The sequence below is a fragment of the Leptosomus discolor genome, chromosome 7, assembly GCF_034619465.1.
Source record: "Leptosomus discolor isolate bLepDis1 chromosome 7, bLepDis1.hap2, whole genome shotgun sequence".
NCBI classification, from domain to species: Eukaryota; Metazoa; Chordata; class Aves; order Leptosomiformes; family Leptosomidae; genus Leptosomus; species Leptosomus discolor.
In genome coordinates this window covers 45,574,413-45,596,825 of record NC_141397.1, presented here as the reverse complement: position 1 = coordinate 45,596,825, position 22,413 = coordinate 45,574,413, and the positions used below count along the sequence as shown (strand labels likewise).

General features: G+C 43.8%; 1 protein-coding gene across 1 annotated transcript in view; it reads left to right on the top strand.

The window, feature by feature from the left end:
- Nucleotides 1-202: 202 nt before the first annotated feature.
- Nucleotides 203-22,413, top strand: part of EPHA4 (EPH receptor A4) — a 103,058-nt gene continuing 80,847 nt past the window's right edge. The window contains exons 1-3 of the mRNA XM_086468450.1: nucleotides 203-293; nucleotides 1,205-1,272; nucleotides 5,653-6,316. Of these exons, the coding sequence (XP_086324576.1) occupies nucleotides 203-293; nucleotides 1,205-1,272; nucleotides 5,653-6,316 (823 nt within the window). The remainder of the gene's footprint in view (nucleotides 294-1,204; nucleotides 1,273-5,652; nucleotides 6,317-22,413) is intronic.

Below are 22,413 nucleotides of genomic sequence, written 5' to 3'. Positions count from 1 at the left end.
CGCGGGGCGCAGCGTCCGGCCCCGCTCCCCGCTCTGCGCCGCCGGGCGGCGGGGGCGGGGCGATCGGCGCGGGGCGGGCGGCGATTGGCGGCGGGGTCTGACGGGCAGGCGGCGCCCCGCCCCCTTGGCAATGTCTATTGCCCGCCGCGCGCCCTATGTAGGCAGTTATTCCACTGGGATAGAGCGGCTGGAGCGCGGCGGCATGGCCGGGGTCCCGTTCTGCGCCCTCCTCCCGCTCCTCGTCGGCGTCTGCGGGGCCGTCACCGGCTCCCGGGTCTATCCCGCCAACGAAGGTGAGGCGCCGCGCGCGTCCCGCGGTTTCTCGGCGGGGCATCGGGGGAAAAAGTTCGGCGCCCCTCGGGCGGGCGGCGGTCCCCTCGCCGCCTTTTCCTGTTGCCGCCGGGACCGCGCTGCCCCGGCCGGTGGCTGGGCGTCCCACAGCCGCTGACCTGCCCAAGCGGCGCCCGCACAGGTGTCGCGGGGCGGAGCGGCCCCCGCTTTCTCTGCGCGTTCCCCCGCGCCGCCGGTACTCGCGGTCGGGCCGGCCCGCGGGGCGCAGCGCTCCAGCGAGCGGCGGTGGGGTGGCCCCGAGCTAGGGGGGCGGCTCCTTGAACCGGTTCTCCCGGCGGCTCTGCGCCGTTCCCCGGGGCCGCGCTGCAGCCTGTCCTGCGAGACGGCTCGGCGGGGGAAGCCCGTGGTCGTCCCGCCGAGCGGACACGGGTCACCGGCCCCGCCGGGGAGCCCCCGCGAGGTCTCTCGGTGCCCGGCCCCGCTGCCGGCCGGGGCTGCGCGAGCTCCTTGTGAGTAACGATTTCCCAGTCGTCCCAACGCGCAGTTGCGCCGGTCCCCACCGGCGGCCCCGCGGTGTGCCCGCGCGGCGGGAGCGCAGCCTGCCCGGCGCGGCGGCACTGCCCCGCGGGGCCCTGGCGTGGGAGCGCTCCCTGTGCCCGCTGCTAGGTGCGTCGGGGGAGCGCCCTGCGGGCGGCTTCACCGCGCCGAGGAGCGAACGTGCCATTGATTCCTCGGATCGAAATCGGACTTTGAAATTTACGGTCCAGGCGCAGTCGGAAATAACGTTTCATTTCGAGTTGAACCTGGATGCGATCATGCGCCACACATATGGAAACACTCAGGTAAACGATTTATTTTAATATTGTCTTTTGGCAGCTGGAACTTAATCTATTTTATTTGTACCTCTCTGCAGTTACCTTGCTGGATTCCAGGTCAGTTCAGGGAGAACTGGGGTGGATAGCAAGTCCCCTGGAAGGAGGGGTAAGTCTTAAACCGCTATGTGATCAAAAGGGTAAAGGGGGTGATTAGTAACTTTCAGAGAGTCCTAATGGCTCGATTATTGTTGATTGTGGCAAGGAGGTCAGATTTCTTCCCTGGCTTACCAAGTGAATTACTCTTTGTTGGAGAAACTCTATACTCCCTTTGGATAGTTCTGTCATGGAAGAAGTGGAAACCAAAAGGGCAGAAAAGAGGTTTCAGGATTGGGAGATTGGTTGAGGCATAGGCTTAGATGCCTATTTAAAACTGAAATACCAACAAGAAATGTGATCTGGCAACTGAACTGGTGTTTTTGACTGTAATTATTATACCTGTGGGCCGTCTTGGCTGGGAGATGTTCAGGGCAATTGCTATTTTATTTCTGGATGAAGGAGTAGGGATCAATATACAAGATAGCCCTGTTGGCGTAGCGGGACAGTTGTCCTATTTCAGGATGTAAACATCATATATTTTGGCCTCTGAATAGATAAACTAAAGCACCCAGTGCTTGACTGTGATTCCTTGGAGTTTGTTTATTTACTTTTCAAAGAGACGGTTCCAAGAGACGATTGCTTGAATTCACTGCCCGACGGTGATGTGATGACATTAAGAGATTCACGCGTCTGTCGCCGGGACTTAGGGCCCCTTTGCTTAGTGAGCTGCAGGCAAGGTATCTTTACTAATTTAGCTTTATATTAGTGGATAGGCACCTTGCTGCTCCCTGACCTGTACCCCATCCTGCAGGGTGCCCAGGGCCTTTGTGAGAAACTTCTGAGAACACTGGACTTGGGAGTTGGTGTGATCTGATGGAGACTGTGCTTCATGGGATCTCTTGACATTTTTTTTAATAAGCAATTAGAAAGGCTTTTTCTTAAAGTGAACAATTTAAAAAAAACCGCCAGCAATGCACACTAAACACTAATACATAAAAAAACCCCTCAAACACCTCAAATCCTTTTAATATGAAATGAGTAAAGCTTCTTAGTATGCTTAAGCAGAAGTAACTAAGTCAAACTGTTGGAAAAGTGAAAGTGCTGGAAGATCAGAACCTGTGCACAACAAAGCACTGGATTCTTCAGGAAACCTACAAATTTACTTTCTTGTGTGCGTTCCCACTCGTAATTAGAAGAAGCAGAGCTAAGGAAACAGCAGTGAGTGGAAGGAATCTGAGGTTGTGTTGGCTGGTGATGCATTATGCATAAGCTCTGAATAACCATAACATGGGAGAATGAGGGATTGTTTTGTTCCCCCATTGTTGTTCTGGGTGAACTTGACTACAGTCCTGGCTTGTGCTCTGCCTAAGCACGCTGTGCTGTCCCTGCAACTCGGTTTTTCAAAGAGTGGGGAGGTGATTGGCAGGCCTCTGGCAGTGCCGATGGTGCGCATTCACTGCTGATTGCAGGCAGTTGCCCTCCTCTTTTGACAGTGCAGAAAGGTATAGCTCCATCTTGGGGACAGTTGGGCTTCCTTGTTAATCCTGTACCCTGGAAGGGTCAGTGAGTGAGACAGGGTCTTTCATACGGCTCTCCAAGGGATATCTATGCTGTACATTAAAACAGGACCTAAAATACAAGTTTTAATAGGTCAGTAGCAGAATTGATGATCAGAGGACAGCTGTACATTATTAACAGCTGTTGGATTCCCCCTTTTCCCTCATGTTTTCTCTGAAGGCGTCATGCAAGCTTGAGAAGGAAACGTGTGCTCTTATTGTGGACGTGACTCGTTTCACTAAACCTACATATGTGTGTTCTATTTTTAAGCCAGTAGTGAAAAATTTAAGAGTACATGGTCTGTCTCTGAGATACAGTGCTTGGAAAGCATTTCTTTTAACTTCAGATGCTGCAGATTTATTTCAAGCAGCAGAAATGAACTGCTTTGTCTTCCTAGGAAGATTCTGTCCTTCAATGCTACTTTTTCTTTAACTGTGTGTACCTGATCATTGATTAAAAAAGGTATTTTTCTAGATCTATACCTCGCAGTTCCTGGGGTGTGAGTGTTGTGTGGATAAGAAGGGCTGGAGATAAACGTGGTCATTTAGCAGTGACTAGCAATAATCGAATATATAGTAGCCTGGAGGAATTAATGAATTGCATTGTAAATGTAATTAATGATTTAGTCTTGCATTTCACAGTTGAAAAGCAGGTTTTGTGCCCAGAATGTCTTACTCTGCATCACTAAACCGTGGGAAGAGTTGAATTTCAGCTTGAAAGCAAAAAGTTACAGCTTTGACGACATACTTTGAGTAACAAATCATTTACAGTGGCTGGAAATTTGGGGCTGTGGTTATTTTCAGCTCTGGCAGTAAGACACGCATAGGTTTGTTTTGTGTACATGTGTTTATGAAATAAGCTCTATATATTTGTGTGTTTGTCAGGAGATGGGTGCGTGTTGAGAACCTGATGTGAAACTTGCTGAATTTAGTTGCAGTCTGTCCGTTGACCTCAGCGGTCTCTTTATTGAATCCTCTAGCAGCATCCTCCATTGTGTACATGCACTAAAGGAAATCCCGTCAACAAGTATTATTTCCCTCTGCTTCTTCCTTTCTCTTGTACTACACACAATACAGGTAGCGTAGACAGTCTGAAGATAAGCAGAATGGAAAGTGATGGATCATAAAGACAGTATTGTAACAGTAAACTAGCTCTGTGGCAGCTGTAAATTAAACAACTCCGTCTTCTTACTAACTCCATGTCACACTTTACATTGACAGATGACTTTTTAAGATTTTTTTTTTTTTATTTTGTGAAAAGGAGTAACATGCTGTGTATTGATTTCCCTCCTCCTTCATTTTAATTTGCAGTTATCTCTAGGCAGCAAATAAAATATTATTCTTTCTGCTCCTAGTGACTCATGGTGCTAGCTACTGTCATTCTATAAACAGATTCAGCTAAGCTGGAGGCTTTTTAAGTAAAAATCACTTGCATAAGAGCAATCCTTGTGAGAAGAATGCAGAATATTATACAAGAAGCCCCTTAACATTAAGAAGGTTTCAATTTATCAAAGCCATGGCTTCAGTAGTTCTGAAAAGCACTTCTGGGAAATCTCTTTAAAGTTACTACTGTTTTCCAATGGTAATTTTATATACTTCATTGTATTGCCTGCAAACCCAGACAGTATATAATTTTTTTTTTTTTTTTAAGAAGGATTTTACTGATTCTGAAGCTCTCTGGGTTTTTGCTGGAAAGATATCTCTTCCCTAATGCCGCTATGTTCCCCTCTCTCCCTACCAGGAGAGCATTGTGAGAAGCTGTCTTCTGTCTATGTAATCATTAAAACAATTTTTTTGGAACCTGTTGATTATGGGTGCTTTCCCGTTCTAAGTTCATCATGCTGAAATACTGAATTAGGGCCAGATCTCTTCTTTCCATACCTTCCTTGGATTGCATGTATTCTTGTTTCATAGTTATGCTGCCTGTTAGTTTGGCATTTCTGAAGATTCCTGAACTTGATCTGAGGTGTAAAGAGTTTTGAACCATGTTGCTACCTTGATCTTTCAGCACGTACCCTCTCTGTTAACCTTTTGGGTTTTTGAGAATATGAATTTAGCTATTTCCTGACAATTCCTTTAGGACAAGATAAGTAACATGCCTTTTCCCATCTTCCCACTGGTAAGAAACTTTGTTTGGATAGCAAAGTTATGGCAGTGTTGCTGGTTGATGTCTCCTTGCCTGTTGTTCCATGTCTAAGTGCCACTTGAGTCCAGGACTCAGTTCTCTGTAGACAGCTATTTCTGCCCAGCTCCAAAGTAAAGACTATTTGCCAGGTGTGTCTGGGATATTGCCACCCGAGAAAAGTAGCTGACAGCTTAGAGAAATAATAAGGGGTAGCTTAAGAGTTTAAAATATGTGGTAGCGATGCCAGGAACATGGATGTTACTCTTTCTGCCCTGTGCTTTATGTGCAACTGAGTCTTGCGATCTCACTGTTTGATATTCCCACATACAATGTGGAGTCCATGTGTTACCTGCCTTGTCTGCCACAGGGGAAACACTGTAGTGCCAGTGCTGTATTATGAGTCTGTAAAGTGCTGCCTATAGCCCTGATGTAGGCAGGGTCCTGTGGACTTAACTGCAGTGCAAATAAACAGTCAGTTGATAGAGCATTCTTGGATTGATTCAGAGGGCCCTTAAGACGCATGCTTGCTCCTCGAGGTGTTACTTGATTTGGAGCTTGTTTCTCCTGAACAGATTCTTCTTTTAATGTCCAAGTAGTTGAGGTTGTCTTTGGCTTGTTCTGTTGGAGGGAGGGTAGTGGTGGTGTTTGTTTTCCTGAAATTGAAAAAATACATTCTCCATGTTAGTTGTGGAAGTGCAGATTATGTTTGCTGTGAAGCTCTATTATTCCTTTTAAGTGATGTATTTTTTTCCCCTTTTCCTCTTTGCAGTGGGAGGAAGTAAGCATTATGGATGAGAAGAACACTCCTATCCGCACCTATCAAGTCTGCAATGTGATGGAGCCCAGTCAGAATAATTGGTTACGAACTGATTGGGTTCCCCGGGAGGGGGCTCAAAGGGTATATATTGAAATCAAGTTCACACTAAGAGACTGCAACAGCCTGCCAGGTGTCATGGGAACTTGCAAAGAGACTTTCAACCTTTATTACTATGAATCAAACAATGATAAGGAGCGTTTTATTCGAGAGAGCCAGTTTGCCAAGATTGATACCATTGCTGCTGATGAGAGCTTCACCCAGGTGGACATTGGTGACAGGATCATGAAGCTGAATACAGAGATACGGGATGTGGGACCACTCAGCAAGAAAGGGTTTTACTTGGCTTTTCAGGATGTCGGCGCTTGCATTGCTTTGGTGTCTGTTCGTGTCTTCTATAAGAAGTGCCCACTGACAGTTCGAAACCTGGCACAGTTTCCAGACACCATTACTGGGGCTGATACATCCTCTCTGGTGGAGGTTCGCGGCTCCTGCGTCAACAACTCGGAAGAGAAGGATGTGCCAAAAATGTACTGTGGGGCAGATGGCGAATGGCTGGTGCCCATTGGCAACTGTCTGTGCAATGCTGGCTATGAAGAACGTAATGGTGAATGCCAAGGTAGGATGAGCCATATTGTACTCTTCGTTAGGGCTTAGTTGAATGTGTAATTGAATCGGAGATGAGAGTAAATGGAATAAAGCCAGTAATTAGCAGCCCCTGTGAGATGTGGTGGGACAGAGGGGTTTAATGAAGAAGTCCAATAGCTCCAGGTGGCAAGGCTAAGAATTACATAATGCAAACCAAATGATACTGTCATAATAGGCAGAAGGCGGAACACATTTTCTAGCAGGCACCTAAGTTTGAATTGGCTCATGATAGTCACCAAAATGTGAACAACTGCAAAACAGTGCAGTCAAGCTACTGTTGTTTAAAGAGGCAGATCTTTTAAGTTTTATCTGAAGTGAACTTTTGTTAAGCACAGTAAATTCTGGCAAAGTCTCCTTTGGATTACACAGTGGAGGAGGAACCAGTTGGGGAGGGGGGCAGCAGGAGTTTTAGTTGGATTATTTTCCCAGTTTGGGAAGGGGAAGTCTATGGTGTTTTACTTGTTGCAAATTTTTAGCACTAAATACCCTTTGATATTTGACACTGCTGCCTTTGTTAAATATTTTCATTTCTCAGAGGGTCTCTGTTGTCAGCTTAATAATAGAGGTGCTAGGATACTCTTAGAAATGCTAGAAGTCTTCACCCCACCCTCCCACACACACCATCCTGTGTGCTGCAGAATTAGGGATTAAAGTTTGTATGAAAGAGGGATTATCCTAAAAAGAAAAAAAAAAAAAAAACACCTCAATACCTGAGTTCTCTTCACCTCCCCTTTCTGGAAAAAGAAGTTGTAAAAGGTTAAGGAAGGAGAGAAGGGACTTTTTTATAAAATATCTTTAGCCTCAGCTTCTAAACTCTTGCTCGTGTAAGCATAAATTAAGATCAAACTTAAATGGATTCTTGTACAGGTCAGTGGGCTTAATTTTGCTGGGTGCTGAGTCAAAGGTGCTCAACGCCTTAGTGGATTTGGAACGATGTTTTTGGAAAAGGTTCTTTGGAGCCAGATGATTTTGCTTCACATCTTGGTCTGTTTTTTCATTAGGTCTCTTTTTTTTATCTTGAGACTGAGAACTTGGAGAGCAAGTAAGTGACTGCTTTTGTGCTAGACTCCTGAGAGAGCAGTGTCTTTTGTATGTCTGGTTTAGTTCTTTTAAATGATAATTTACAGTTGATATGAAGCTCTTTATTATGCATTGAAATTAAGCTTTGTCAGGAAAGAAGCACCAAGTATGAACTTTGGCCTTAATTTCTAGTGGTTTTGGTATATGGAAAAAGCCTAAGTGTGCCATATCGGCAACAAAATTACCATGGGCTGTAGAGAGAAAGGAAAGATGAGCAGCACAATGACAGGGCATCCTGTCTGGGGTATATTACTCTGGTTTTTCAAACCACTTGAGATGGGAACTTGAAAACGTGTATATTGTTAAACATGCGAACCTGTAGCTGTGGTGCTGCTGTTACTTTTTAATAGCTCAATAACTTCTGGGCAAAGCTTCTTGACACCTTTACAGCCTGGGTTGTGAGAGGAAGAAGTGAATGGAGTGGGGGGAGCATTTTGGTTTATTGCACAGAGATTATTTCGCCTTCTCCTGAAGGCCTGTTGGGTCAGTACTGGGTCACTCTGACACAGATCTGCCATTTTTTGGTGTCAGTGGCCCAGACGTGATGAGCTAATTGCCTAACAAATCCTGTGTTGTTCAAGGGAAATCTCTTGAGGTTTTGCTGGTGGGCAGTGGTGATAGTGGGATGCTCTTTTAAATTATTTCTGTGGTATTGGACTAGACCTTGGGGATGAATGTCAGCTTACCTACTGGCTGTCAGCTGCACCCGGGGAAGCTTGGACTCATGAAACCCAATTCTCTGTTTCCCAAGTAAAAGGAAGATCAGCGATGCCGTATTTACAAAGAAGGTAGAAATGTTCTGTCTCTTGGGCTCTCCAGAGTGAAGTTGGCCTGTACTAGTCGCTTTGAGAGGATTCAGGCTAGCATGTAATTTGAAAGCACTAAACCCATTTCGTCAGCAGTTATTTGTGGTTTCCTTTTCTCACAATGCCATTCTCCAGCCAGAACAGTTTACTGGGAAGCTGCTCTTCATGAATTCTTGAAGTTTACCAGAACTATGCAGCTTACTATCTGGTTTCCAGTGAGGCCATTAGAGCGTTTTGGCCTTTGACATTGCTGGATGAGGCCTCCCCTTTCCTCTCCCCACTTAACTTCATAGTTCAGCAAATGTTATGGTCCGGCAGGTGTTTGGAGGGGAGGAGGAGGATGAAGTGAGGAGCATTTCTGTGGCTTTGGTACAGAGGATTGGGAAGCAGGGGGAGAGGCTTTGAGTTTGGGAAAGGCTGTAAAAGGGTGCAGAGCTGGGACTGGAGCTGGTGAGCAGGTTCCACCTCAATTGTTTTTCAGTAGATTGACTGTGGCAGGACAAATAAGAGGAAAGGTCAGAGGTTGTCCACTTCCTCATCCATCTTCCCTCATGATCCTAGGGTCAGAGTTGGGATTGATTAAGATCTTAAATGTTTGACAAAAGCTCAGTAGGCAGAAATAGTTTAGGCCAGTGGATCAGGGCTTTGCACTTCTTGGGAGATCATGGGAGATGTCAGAGCTCCCTGTCCTCTCCTGGGACCTATACCCCTGCTGCAGAGCACTGAGGTGGACCAGTTGGCACTTGGGTTGCCCTAAAAGCTCCTTCAAGTTCACTCAACCTTCTGATTTTTAACTAATACATTTTCCTTGAGCTGCTTTTGCTTCATTTCTGAGGTGTGTGCGGAAAGCGTAATGGGAAGCCACTTTACATCTAAAGTGGTTCCTGTAACAGGAGTTAATGACTCTCTGACCTTGAACAGGATTTGTAAGAATTTGTCAGTGGTATGGAGGTGTTTGAATACAATGACCAAAAACTGTCTTTCCTCTTGACTGCTATTCCTTTTTTTTTTCAGCTGACTTTATTGATGGCAATTGTCTTACTGAACATCTGTATGTGTGTGTATATATGCAGAAACTCAGGGCAGGAAGGGCAAGGAGCCAGGTATTTAATCTGTATTTATTTGGGAAACTTCACAGATGTGTCACAGGGGTGGTACAACAAAATTGGTCCTGATCAGTAGAAATATTAGGTAAGCACTGATTCTTTGCTTACAGCTGAATTTATAGCTGTGAACTTGATGCTAAAAAAAGCCAAATTTGCTCTTGGGTTTTTTTCTTATTACTATTTATTCTCACCCAAACCTCCTGCATTAATAGCTATCTATTTAGGAGAGCATAAATGTGGAATATTATTGATGGAGCATGACTATCGCAACTAATGGCACATCTCAAGGCTAAGGTAATTGGTGCTTTAGGGCAAAGTTGAGACATAAAGTAATTTTAAACTTCCCTTGTATGCATTATTGTTATGTAAATTGTTTTGTTACATGATAATATAGTGTGGTTTGGATTTGATTACGATTTCCTTATGATAAAATGTGTATCTTTTTAACACAAAGGAGGAGGAGGGGAAAACAAGCAGGAAGGGAGAATAGACAGATTAAAGAAGCAATAGACTGTAGCCATCTGTGATGATTTTGATGCTGTGAAATTATAAATCTCAATTTTAGACCTGCCATTTAGTATAAATATGTGAGACAGTTGAGATTTTTACTGTGATATTGTAAAGGTTATGAGAGCCAACAGCTTTGTCTTCATCTACACTTGCTTTTTTGAGTTGTGAATTGGCCAATTGGCAGAAAATCCAGTGTCATGTAAAATACTACTCAGTCTTGGTTTCCTATCACTGCTGGTTTTAGAATTTTCCTTGGAACTTTGATAAGAGCATCCCTAAGAAGTAATAATTGGAATGATAAGATTCTTTTTATCTTGGAGGCTTTGAAGAGTGGCTGTGATCATTGAGAGCAGCAGTTCAGTTTACATCAGAAGGGTACAGTCTAATTATATTTTTTTCTGTGATAAGATTTTTAAATGGTAGGTTTTGTAGGGGTGGGGAAGTGAAGTAATTTGTGTGTACTTTCCCATTTTAGTCATAGACAACTTTTTTTTTGTCAGAATAACACTGATGAACAGTCTGACTGCACAAAAGGGTAATCAGAAGGGTGACTAAGACTGTGCAGACTTGAGATTGCTAAAGGATTTTTTTTAGGTTGATTATTTTTGGCAGGGGAAAGAAAAATGCACAGACTCAACATGTTACGTTTTAAAAGAAGCTGAGAAGACGGAAGCTACCAGGAGGGGCATGGGAGGGGTGCTGAAACACAGTCTGTCTGAACAAAATTTAGTTGTTTCTCTTCTCTGCTGAAGGAGTGATTTGGTTATGTTATGTTCTCATGTAGCTCAATAGATCTTCCAAGGGTTGCTCCCTCTGTGATTTTTGTACCACCTGGTGCATTTGAAAATCTCTGTTTAAACATAGTCATAGGCTCTGTATTGCTTTCTTCCTCCCTGGCCCCCTCAGAAGTCAAGCTACAGTTGCCAAGCAATTGTCCCTTTATATATCCTTTGGAGAAAGGCTGGAATTGCTTCCTTCTGAATTTGTCAGTTTCTGCTGGTACATAGGGGAGCAATAGCTGGTCCTTATTCCGCGTGTTACTAGTAAAAGGCATGGTCCTCAGAATTGAAGCCAGATGAGCTGTTCTGCTGGTATGAATTTCATGGCACGTCTGGGTAGTCTTTTGAGGGGCATACAGACAGTCTTCTGGGTTTTGTGTGTGTTCTTTTATTTAAAAAAAAAAAAAAAAGGCAAAACAACTTTCCAGATAACTCATCTTGTGTGTGATGACTTCAGTATTTAGATCTTGGCTGGGTAAGGTTTATTATCTGTCTAATAATATGCTCCACTGAGCTTGGTCTTTATTGCGCTTGTGAGAAGTGATTAAAGAAATGCTCAGCAGTCCAGTCTTTTGAGACTATGTCAGAAAGCCCCCCAAACTTGTGAGATAAATATCTTATCTGGTTTCGTTCCAATATGCATTATTTGATATGTTGGGGGGGGGGGGAGCAGGTGAGGTCAGACAGTTTTGCGAATCGGAGACAATTAACACTCCCATGACTAAATGGCCATTTTATGAATATTCAGAGCCTGCTCCACCTCCCTGGGAAGGGAACATGTTGGTTCCCTTCTCTTTCCTCCTGCTGGAGACTAAGGAAGCTTTCCCTGTGAATGGGGATTGGCAGCTGTTGGCCACTTTGCCTTTTGCATGCAGCAAATTCCTCATTTACATTTTTTGTATACACCCTTATGCAAAGTAGCACACCCATTTCCCCATTTCACAAAGGAGATAAGAACTTCCTTTGGAAACCAAAGCCAAAATCTCCTTTTGTTTATGCGGAGCTCTAAGATTTGGATTTTATGCAAATAGTTCTGTTTTGATTTTTTTGATGTCTTTGTTTAAGAGATAGTACAATATTTGCACAGTGTGTTCCTCTTGTCTCAAGGTCTCCTCTTGACTATGACTGATTGTTAGTCTTTGCCTGATCTCTGCAGCCTGCTTTATCGCTTCAAGCGGATGCGTGGGAAAGTGCTATGCTCTGAAGCCCTGGCCTTGTTTGTAAAACGATGGCTGGAGATGCAGGGAGCACAATTTCTCATGCCTGGTGGGACATCTCCTTTAGGTGTTCACTGGTGACCACAAAGCTCTTGTGTAGCTTCAACCTCAACTGGGGGAATGACCATCTTTGGGAGGTGAGATTCCCCCTGCACTGTAAGTGTGTGCACAAAAAAGCACTACGTTTTATGACATTTTCTATGAGTTGGGTTGACCTGCTCAGCCCTGGTGGAGTGCCCTTCACTTTGCTGGCCTGGTGGCAGAAAGGGGCTTGGCCCACAGTTGTAGTTTGGTGCACAGTGGAAAAGGGGCTGGTAGCACTTGAGTAAACATACACAAATGAACTGCTGTCTTTATTTATCGAAAGAAAATAATCTGTGAGAAAAGTTCTGCTTTCTTAAGCCTCATGATTACACAAGAACCCATATTTTATTTCTGGTTTTAGTGGCTTTCTTTTTTTTTTTTTTAACTTTCTTTATTTCAACTTTACTTAAAATTGCCTTTGGCTTGAAATAAAGCTGAGGCTCATTAAATGCTCCCAAAACACGGGCTCATTCAGAATGGATTTGTTGAAAGGTTTATTGGTATGAGTTAGAACACATGCTGCACAAATGTACTGTAATTTAAAGTACTGTTTTTCATTTTGTGTCTTTATAAATCAGTGGTATGAAATTGGGACCCTGATTGTGTTGGGGCTACATCCTATGAGAAACCAGAAGGAAAAACAAGGTTGTGGGGGGTTTTAGTTTTTGTTGGATGTCCAATTAGTGTTTAAGTTGAAGGTAATTTCACAGGGGTAGTAAACTGCGCAGTGTGAACTCTGGTGGTGTAATTAAATGGAGGAAAGGCTCTTTAAAACAACAAAGGCACGTGCAAAAACTTTGCTTTTGTCCTAATAGCCACCCGGAAGGGGAGGTCATGCTGTTTAAAGAACAATATGGATGGGCTATTAACGTTTGGGGAGGGAAGCTATACTGTACAGTTGGTATTTGCTTTGGCTCATTTAGTCGTGGATGCCTAGAGAAAACTCAGCTTGCTGGTGTGCTTTTTTTGTTTGTTTGTTTGTTAGTTTGTTTGTTTGGTTTCTTTTCTTAGATGAATGGGTTTAAATTGCACTAGAGGAATCTGCAAAATTAAGTTCACCTGTAGAAACCCACTGAAAGGGGTGTGCTTGGAAACAGGCCCTGTATTTCCTGGGGGGCTGGTGCAGCACTGCTCAGGCTGCAGAGAGGCTGGGCAAAGGTGGGGCTCCTGGGAAGGAGGAGAAGGGATGATCTTGTGCTGCAGCTGCTGGAGGACGGAAGGAGGAAGACTTGGTGACTTTCCCAGAGGCACACAGGATGGCTGTGGCTGAGATGAGACCGGAGGGAAGACTCATTCTTGTGTCCTAGCTGCAAGATAGCTTCTTCCCTTTCCATGTTTGTCAAAAGGCATTGATCACCTTTCTCTAATGAGTTGCCCATCTTGTATGCTGGAACTCCTTAAAACATCGTTTGAACTAAGGCAATCAATAACTATAGCTTCTGCTTGTATACATGAATACTTTGTGTAGCCACAGTACAAAACTGCAGAGCAGTGTCTTAATTACCCAGATAATCCTGTTTGCTTGTATTTTTAAATGATGGAGTGCTGGGTAATTATTCAATTCTTAATAGAAGGCAAATGGCAATGTAAACAATAATTAGGATGTTAGACTAATGCGCTTCAAAGCAAATTGGATTTTTTTTCATACTGTTCAGCATGAAGTCCCATAAAGCTAACAATTTAGTGGCAAGGAAGCAAGTTGCAAGTTCCAAGTTCCATTTTGTTCATATTTTCTGGTCTTATCTCTTCATGCCTTTTTTTCTGTGAATAAGTTTGTTCTGATGATGCTGTCTGCTCCAGAGCCAACATCAGGTTGACAATCGGCTCCCTTTGTTTGCCTACGCTGTCCTGTGGCTTCTGATGGGCTTTGTCCCCTGTGTCCAGGGGTTAGAGGTCAGCGGCATCCTGAATTCCCTCCTGCTGCAGGGCAGGTGAGTGTGGAAGGGGGCAGCTGGTGCTGCAGGTGCAGCCAGGGCTCGGCTCGGCTGGTCATGGCTGCCCTGGGCCGGGGTCCAGAGGAGCAGGCTGAGCTCAGTGGTTGAGGCTCTTCCTTTATCTGGATTCAGTTCTTCTTGCTTGCTGACCAAGGCTAACTTTAGCCTTGGAAGTAGAGATGTAGTTGAAGGGAAATTCAAGTTTTCATCTTTCAAATCTTTCAAAGCAGGGTAATATGCTGCGGGTCAGAGCTATAACTTGTTATCTCCCTTAGTGTGGAGAGCACTCCTGGTTTTCACAGCTCATCTCTGGTTTTGCTAGAAGTGTGTTGTGAGCCACAAATACGGATGCAAAACAGTCAGTTGATTTCTATTCTGTCTGGAAATTCTGTGTATATAACATAGTTCAGTACTTCCACAGACCGTTAATTAAATCCTGCCATTGTATCCATTCCTCACACTATGTTTAGCCAGTGATCGAAGGCCTGTGTTGGTAGCAAAGGAGTTAGTCAATAACGCTGCTGCTTTCTGAAATATTTTAATAATGCCTCTGTCACACTGAGGGTTTTGTCAGGCCTTTGCCCTGTGTTCTGAGCAGTCTGAAGGGATTGAACAATTGGCTTTATTTTCTCCATTATCAATGCCAAGAAAGGCCAAAATGGTCTCCAGTGTTGATGCTGAGTTACAGAAATTTAATTTTAACTACATTTTGCTTTTCTTCTGAGAAGTGGCAGGGTGGGGGGAACTCAGTGGAACACTTCAAGAGGTTATGGCTGAATTCTTTTTGATATTAACACAGGCTATCTTTATATTAAAATGTGCACTTAAAGGGTGTGGATTTTCTTACTTTAAGTCCTAGAGGCTTTTTGCTGGGCCACATTTTAATAGCATTAATTAACAAGCTGTCTTTCCATACATCAAACATCTCTGTCTGGGGAGCTGAAGAATACCGACCAGTGCTTCTGTGAACTTGGTGCTTGAATTCATTTGCTTTCAGTTTTAAGTGTTTTCTGCAGTTGAAAAAGACATCGCTGCTTTGAAAACAGTTCCCTTTTGAAGTGTCCCGCCTGGCAGTGACTGAAGCGGCCACTGGGCAAATTAGCATGTTAAAAGAGCCGGATCAATACCTTCCCCTTGACTGCTCTCCTCCTGGGCTGGGTCTACCCAACCCTTGCTCAGGGTCTGGCCAGCCGCACCCGTGTGGGTTGCATCAAGCCGAGACAGCTTGATCCAGCGCCCAGGCTCTTTCGAGGATGGCAATTTGCAAGTGGGTTTGGAGGAACTGATAGCTTTGGGAAGGTCAGGCAGCTTGTGTAAGTATGGAGAGGATTAGAAGGAAAGTGTAGGGAGAAATAGGACATCAATCGTAGGGCACAAGTTGCCTGAACTCTCCTCAGATGTTGGAGTATTCAGTTTTGTTGTACTTAGCTCGTATGTGTAAAAGATTTCTCTGGGCTTTTTCAAGAGACAAGTAAACACAAATTAAAAGGAGGGTGTGTGGGTAGTCCCTAATGTTTCACAGAAGTGCTTGGGGGCAGTGGCTGTTGGATAAGCATAGCAGGAGATGCTTAGATAGAACTCTGTTTGATGGCAAACCAAAGAAAATGGTTCTGGTTTCCCCAGTGCACAGTCTGCAGCCCCAGCCTATGCGCCTTCAAACCTGCAGCGGCAGCCTCCAGCAGCTCCAGGTGGGATGCTCTTCCGTGCCCCTGGCTTTCTGGTTGCCAGGCTCCTGCGGCCTCCCTGGGTCCTTTGGGCAGTGCTCATTGTCTGTGCCCTGGTGGGAGACTTGGCCCCTCCACCCCTCCTTGGGAGGGGGATGAGCATTGAAGGTTCCTCCTGTGTCCATTGATGTTAAAACAATGAACAAACTACTGATTGCAGTAGTCAAAATTGCATGGGAGGCATTCTGAAATGGAGACTATTTCTTGAGAGGCTTCTTGTGGTCTCGTACACCAGAGATGCTAGAAGGTAGCTGAATTCTGTTGCTGTTTCTTTTTAGTGGCTCTGGTGTTTGCATCCTGCACATCTGCCAGCCTCCACTTAATCTCTGAAGTACCGTAACACAGTTATGAGGTTGACACATTTTGCCCACTCATAATTAGTTCTTAGATTTCCTCATTTATTTTTGTGGTGATCAGAAGTGTCCAGGGTAGAGCTAATAAGACAGCTGAAATCAGGACCAGGTCCCTATATGCATTCCACCTGCTCATTAATCAAGGACTCTGCAGTTAATGAGAGTGCTTTCTGGGTAATATTTAATTTCAGAGTAGCAATAGTTACACTTAATGTGAAATAACTGGTTTTTGCAGTTTGTTGCTGAAGTCATTCCCGTGGCACATTAGAAACTGTCCTCCTGTGCTAAACCCAGACACAGTTCTGTCAGGCTGACCCAAATTTGGATTACTACTGAAAATCAATACAAGATTAAAATCCTGGATCAAATACTTCAGGCCGGACATGATGCTTCAGTGGGTGCCTGGTACCCATGCATACATATAGACATGACTGATAATGTACCTTGTTTTGTAATGCTTTGAGGTTCAAAGGCCTGTCTATGTGGTGAGGAAAGTTGAAAGAAGTCAACTAAAGAGGTGAAATCAGTGTGTATAACACAAGTGCATCGCTAACCACCTGCAAGACTATTTCCATCGTTTTTGGCTGAATCTACCCATGTGCAGATCCTTTATCCATTTAGTTGATTCACCTTAAAGTTCTTGGTGGCTCTTTGAAGACATGCACTTGGTACCCAATTTTAATGTACCCGGAGTTAATATACTTGGTAACCTTGAATTCAACACACCCAATAGCTTGGAAAGTGAGCTCAAAGAGTTGTGGGCACTGTGAAAGCACCCGTTTATAGCTTTAGGATAGACAGAGCACTTTAATTTATGAGAGAAAGGAGAACAAAATCCACCTACAGTCACTTGCAGTAGTGTGGAGTGGCAGCAGAAGGGAAGGGAGCATGGCCACAGCATTGCCAAGTAGGGCAGCTGGCTAGCTCCAGAAAGGAGCAGGAGACCTTGTCCACTGTGAAGGAGCAGCGGTGGCTCTGATGGAGGCTGAAGGAGATGCACCATGGGTATGATCCAGCACTGCAGGGAACTGCCTTTGTCTTAACAGGAATGGTGCAGTCTCAAGAGCAGTGCAACCTTAAGTATTGTTTCTCCTTCCTGTTAGGCTGTGCTGGAACAGTGACTGTGCAGAGCTGGTCCTTTTAGTTCAAGATGAACTGTAATCAGGGTATGAAAGTGTGAGAAGGGAGATCTCCTCTCTTTCTTGTTTGTTTGGACATTGGTTTGTCTTTCCATACAGTCCAAGGGCCTCTGTAGCTGTAACTTGCACTGAGTTTTTGGCAGCTGCCAGCTCACTGTGGGGATACTGAGGGGAAGGAACTTTGCCCACCGTATTGCTCCTCTTCTTTAATGGTCATTATTAACTCCTCTTTCTTGTTGTGGTGCATTTAACTAGCTTTGTGCAGGCATCATGGTAATTTGACCTCTCCACAGACCTGTATTAGAGTTTGAGTTAAAAATGTAATGTAGCAGAGCAAAGGAGAAACATTTTTCTGTGGGATTGTTGAGCTCTTTGAGAATGCCAAATGGCTAAGTTAACTCTTGTGCAAACACTGCCTTTTATTTGACTTTGTAATTTGCCCTTTGAAATACAAACATATTTGTGTCAATCAGCAAGTCTCCCTTCCGGAGTTCTGGTTGACCCTGCGCAAAGAAATGTGACTGTGCAATTATTAAAGGTGAGGCCTTCGTTTTAACGAATGCTGAGTAATTGCTATTCACTTGTCTGTGCACCTCTGTCATAAATGGTGGTGAACTGTCCTTCAGCCTAGCTAAATAACAAGGAAGATACTTGTTTGGAAGCAATAACTCTTGAGAAATTTGCAGTATGTCTAGCAGGGACTTCTGGGTAGAGCAAAGAAAAAAGTAGCCTGTCTGAGAGGGCAAGAACCTCATTTGGGCTTTAAAATGCAATTAGGTCAAATATTATACGTATATCACTTGGACTGAGTAGAGGTTGAAGTCTAGCGGAGGGCAGAATTTGCCCATTATAAAATAATCTGAAGTGAATACGGAAATGTGGTACTCTGGCAATTTACCTAGCACTTTTTATGATGAAAAAGATGAAAGCTCTTCCTCTGCCGTGCCATAGTATTGGCAGGTATCAGAAAAAGGCTGTTAATATTTCCCAGGAGTTTTTCCACAGTCTGGAAACTTGGACCTGGTTGGTGCCACTATCCTGACTGATTCTCTGCAGGGAAGTTGTCAGCCATGGCGGTGAGGCTATGGGTGAGTGGTGCCAAAGAAAGGGAAAATCAAACCTCACAACTGTTTTTGGACAATAATCCCTGTTGTTGTTATTTTTAATAAAAACCTTGTGAAGAACCAGAAGCCTTGTATACTATTAATTTTATTAAGCATTACTGATGCTCAATAGAGATACTACCAAGATAGCCCAGTGCTGGTTTGACCTGCCTCTTCTTTCTGTATTGGCTTGTAATTCTTCTATCTTCATTCAGTCTGTATGTGATTTCGCAAAATAAATTGTTTATTGCCCTGAGCTCAGCATCGTGAATCTTGTGAGATGACCTTTGATAACAAATAAGAACATGTGATAAGGGGAAATAGATTGTCTTTAAGAGAGCACTTTTCAATTGGTTCATCAAAGAGGTTTTTTCAGAAAGTAGTGGATTCTGTTTTACCTGTTCACTTCAACTAGTGCATTTTGGCCTTATTCCAGAACGAAATAATTGAAATACTAGGTGGTATCTTTTTAACTAAGTCCAGACCTTGACTGATGGATTAGTAACCCTCATGCAGGCTTAAGAGACTAAGGTGTCCCTTCTGCCTGTGTTAGCACTTACTGTCCAGCTCACATTAACCAGTTTGAAGTTTGGGCTTGCTTAGAGTTGGAGGTATTTTGAAATGTCTCTCACCTTTCTTCTTTAACCGGAGGTGCATAGAAGTTGGCTGTAAAGATGGAGCTGGTAAGGGGGCAGGAAATAATGGTCTTAAATTACAAAAAAAAAGAGAAGATTGGGCTAAACGGGGGGGGGGGAATTAAAATCATAATCACAGAGATCCGTAGTGCCAGTGCAGATTGCTGGGGGATGTGGGGGAATCTCTGCATTAGAGGATTTTCAGAATAAGTTAGACATTTGGTAGCATCGTTTAAGTAAAGGTTAGCCTCCTGTGGGGCAGGGGAGTAGACTAACTGGCGTTGTCTCCAGCCTTATCTCTTATGGTAAATACTCTTGCACAGTTGCTATGGGATCACCTTCATCTTGAGGTCTGACCTAGAAATATAGAGACTTGATCATGCTGTCTCCTGACCTCTTTCCCCACGAGAAACCTTTTCAGTCTGAAGAGGTCTCTTGGTTGCTAGAGCTCTAGCCCTGCATTTCAGTTTTCCAGTTAACTAACCAGCTAGTTTCAGCTAACCAGAATCCTGTTTAAGTGTCCTGGATACCCCTTTATCAGTTTGTTCCAATCTACTGCAGAGGCAGAATGACACTGAACAGGGCCGTGGCTTTTCCAAAGGATTGTGGCTCTACATGTCATAGAATCATAGAATGGTTTGAGTTGGAAGGGACCTTAAAGATCATCCAGTTCCAACCCCCTGCCATAGGCAGGGACACCTTCCACTAGACTAGATTGCTCAAAGCCCCATCCAACCTGGCCTTGAACACTGCCAGGGAGGGGGCAGCCATAGCTTCTGGGCAACTTGTGCCAGTGCCTCACCACCCTCACAGTAAAGAACTTATTCCTAATATCTAATCTAAATGTACCCTTTTTACCCCTCATGCTGTCACCACACTCCTTGATCAAGAGTCCCTCCCCATCTTTCCTGTAGGCCCCCTTTAAGCACTGGAAGGCCACTGTAAGGTCTCCCCAGACCCTTCTCTTCTCCTGGCTGAACAACCCCAGCTCTCTCAGCCTGTCCTCACAGGGAGGTGCTCCAGCCCCCTGAGCATCTTCATGGCCTCCTCTGGACCTGCTCAAGCAGGTCTGTGTATTTCTTATACTGCGGGTCCCAGAGCTGGACGCAGCACTGCAGGTGGGGTCTCACCAGAGCGGAACAGAGGGGCAGAATCGCCTCCCTCAACTTGCTGGCCACGCTGCTCTTGATGCAGCCCAGGATGCGATTGGCTTTCTGGGCTGCGAGCGCACATTGCTGGCTTGTACGCAGCTTTTTACAAGGTTTTTCATATGAGGTTCATAGCTTCATTTTACTGGCCTTAGTGTCCCCTCCTCATCTGAGCCTGTGGTAATGATACGGTGTGGCAGGGATGCTACTGAGCAGCCATGAGGAGTTCTGCCTGTAACTGGCTTGCCTGGAAAGACAAGCAGAAATACTGTTTCTGTCTGGGTCCTTCCTCTGCCCCCGTTCGTAGCAGTACTGCTTTAATCGTTCTGAAACAACACGCTGTCTCTAGCACTTGAAGAAGGCCAGAGTAGATGTGTGTAGCAGATGTGGTGCTGTGCATCTTGCTTTGTGAGTCTGTGCTGTGTTTTGGCTTAATTTCACATTTCCTCCCACACACCTCACATATTTGGCAAATTTATCTCTGCTTGTTGAAAGATGGCCTCCCTCATGCAGATGGAAACCTTCTCTGTGCATCCAGGTTGGTTTTAATGTGCAGCACATGTGCTCACGTACAAGTGGAATGAACAGGTACCTGCTGAGGAGATAGTGGCTACTCAGCTATAGCCCTATTTCTGTTGGGATGTGGAGAAGGGATGTTAAAATTGTTTATGAGGTCAGAGCTGTAGTGAGCCTTGCACCACCTTGAGTTACGATATCATTACCTGAGCTGCAGGAACCGAGAAATAAAACCTTTTACCATGAAATATGAGGAGTGCTTATGACTTTGAAGTATAGAAGGGAAGAAAAATGTATGCTACGTCCTAGTACATTTTTTTTGTTCTATTGCGGTGGGCTCGTTTTTGCTTACTGGTGACACATACAGAATAATTATGGCATTTGTTAATAATGTTTATGCTAGAGAAATGCTCCTTCTACTAGTTCATTTCTTTTTGGGTCATGCCATGAAAAATGTTCCTTTCTAAAAGGAATAAATTACTCAAGCTTATTTAAATAAACTTGCTATTATTTCTTTACCTGGTACCTGCAGTGTTGCAAGTCCAGTCACTTGTTTTCTTTTACCACATGGTGCTTCTTATCCTTTACGTGAAAAGGTTTTTTCTGTCCTGGTGTTGAAGGCAGTAACATGTTGAGGCCAAATGAAAAGTTGCGCTAAAACACTGATGGAATAGACAGAGATTGCTAAAGCAGTATTGATTAAGCTGATTATTCTCAAATAGATGAGAGCAGCTAGTAGTTTACTTCTGTTATGAGAATGACTAGCAGTTTTTCAAAGATTGAATACATTGATATCTGTATGCTTTATAGGTAGCAATCTATCAAAACATATTTTGTCAGTTTTTATATTGTCCTTTATTGGTACTTGTCTCATAAGTCACTTTTGTGGCTTAAATAACACTGTTACAAAGTTAAGTATCTGGAGAATGAGAGAGAATTTAAAAGCCATCAACGAGAGAGAAGAATGCTGAAGTGTAGAAACTGGAATGAACATGGGGTATCAAACAGAAGGATGTGCTGCAGGCAGTAGAGAGGCAGCAAAGGCTGTCCCAGAAGAAGCTGAGAGACAACTGCCATGACAAAAAGCAGTAAATCAGTATTTAGCAAAGTTAACTTTTGGGTTTTTTCCAGAAAGTGGATTTTGTGGTCTTGCTGGTCTACTGTTAGTCAATAACTTGCATCAAAACTTCTTTGAGTCAGAACATCTGTTGCGGCCAATGGAAAGACTACTCTTGACTTTAATGTGCTTTGGATCAGGCCCAAAATGCAAATAGTTTTTCTCTCATCCTTTGAAGTCTTCAACATTTCATGGGCTCCCTTATGTTATTGGTAATTTGCACCAGAGGTATTTTGCATGCAAATGAAATTTCAGCAGTAACGACAACTGCATTTGTGAATATGCATTTAAGTGTGCACACAAATATCAGTAAAGCAAATTTTACTTTTCAGTATACCAAACTAGAAATTTCTTTGTAGTAGTGAGTTGTTCATAGTAACTAAAACTGCAATCAAATGTTTTGACAAATACATGTAAAAGACTGTATGTTTTGATATATCTGTATAGAGTCAATTGACTTTTTTTGTAGCTTGTGCATGTTAATGCTTGTTTTCTGTATGAAACTGGCATTTGTCACTAACTTCTTACAGCACTGTAGATGTCATAAATTTAAATACTGTAATTGAACCTGAATTCACTATGGATTTATTTACCAGATCAAAGAGTAACTTCAACCTACCACACTTGTTTTGTTTGCTAGTGTAAACTCGTGAGCTTAGTGAAGTGCCAGAGAAGGATTATTCCTTTCAGTTATGCAAGTGCTAGCAAATCACAGGATTTTAGTTTTTAATAAACTGAAAGTGTGTTTTTTAGCTGAGAGATCCTACTGATTTTAGTATTAATACTTTAAAGTTTCTTAACTCATAAAGACTATTGT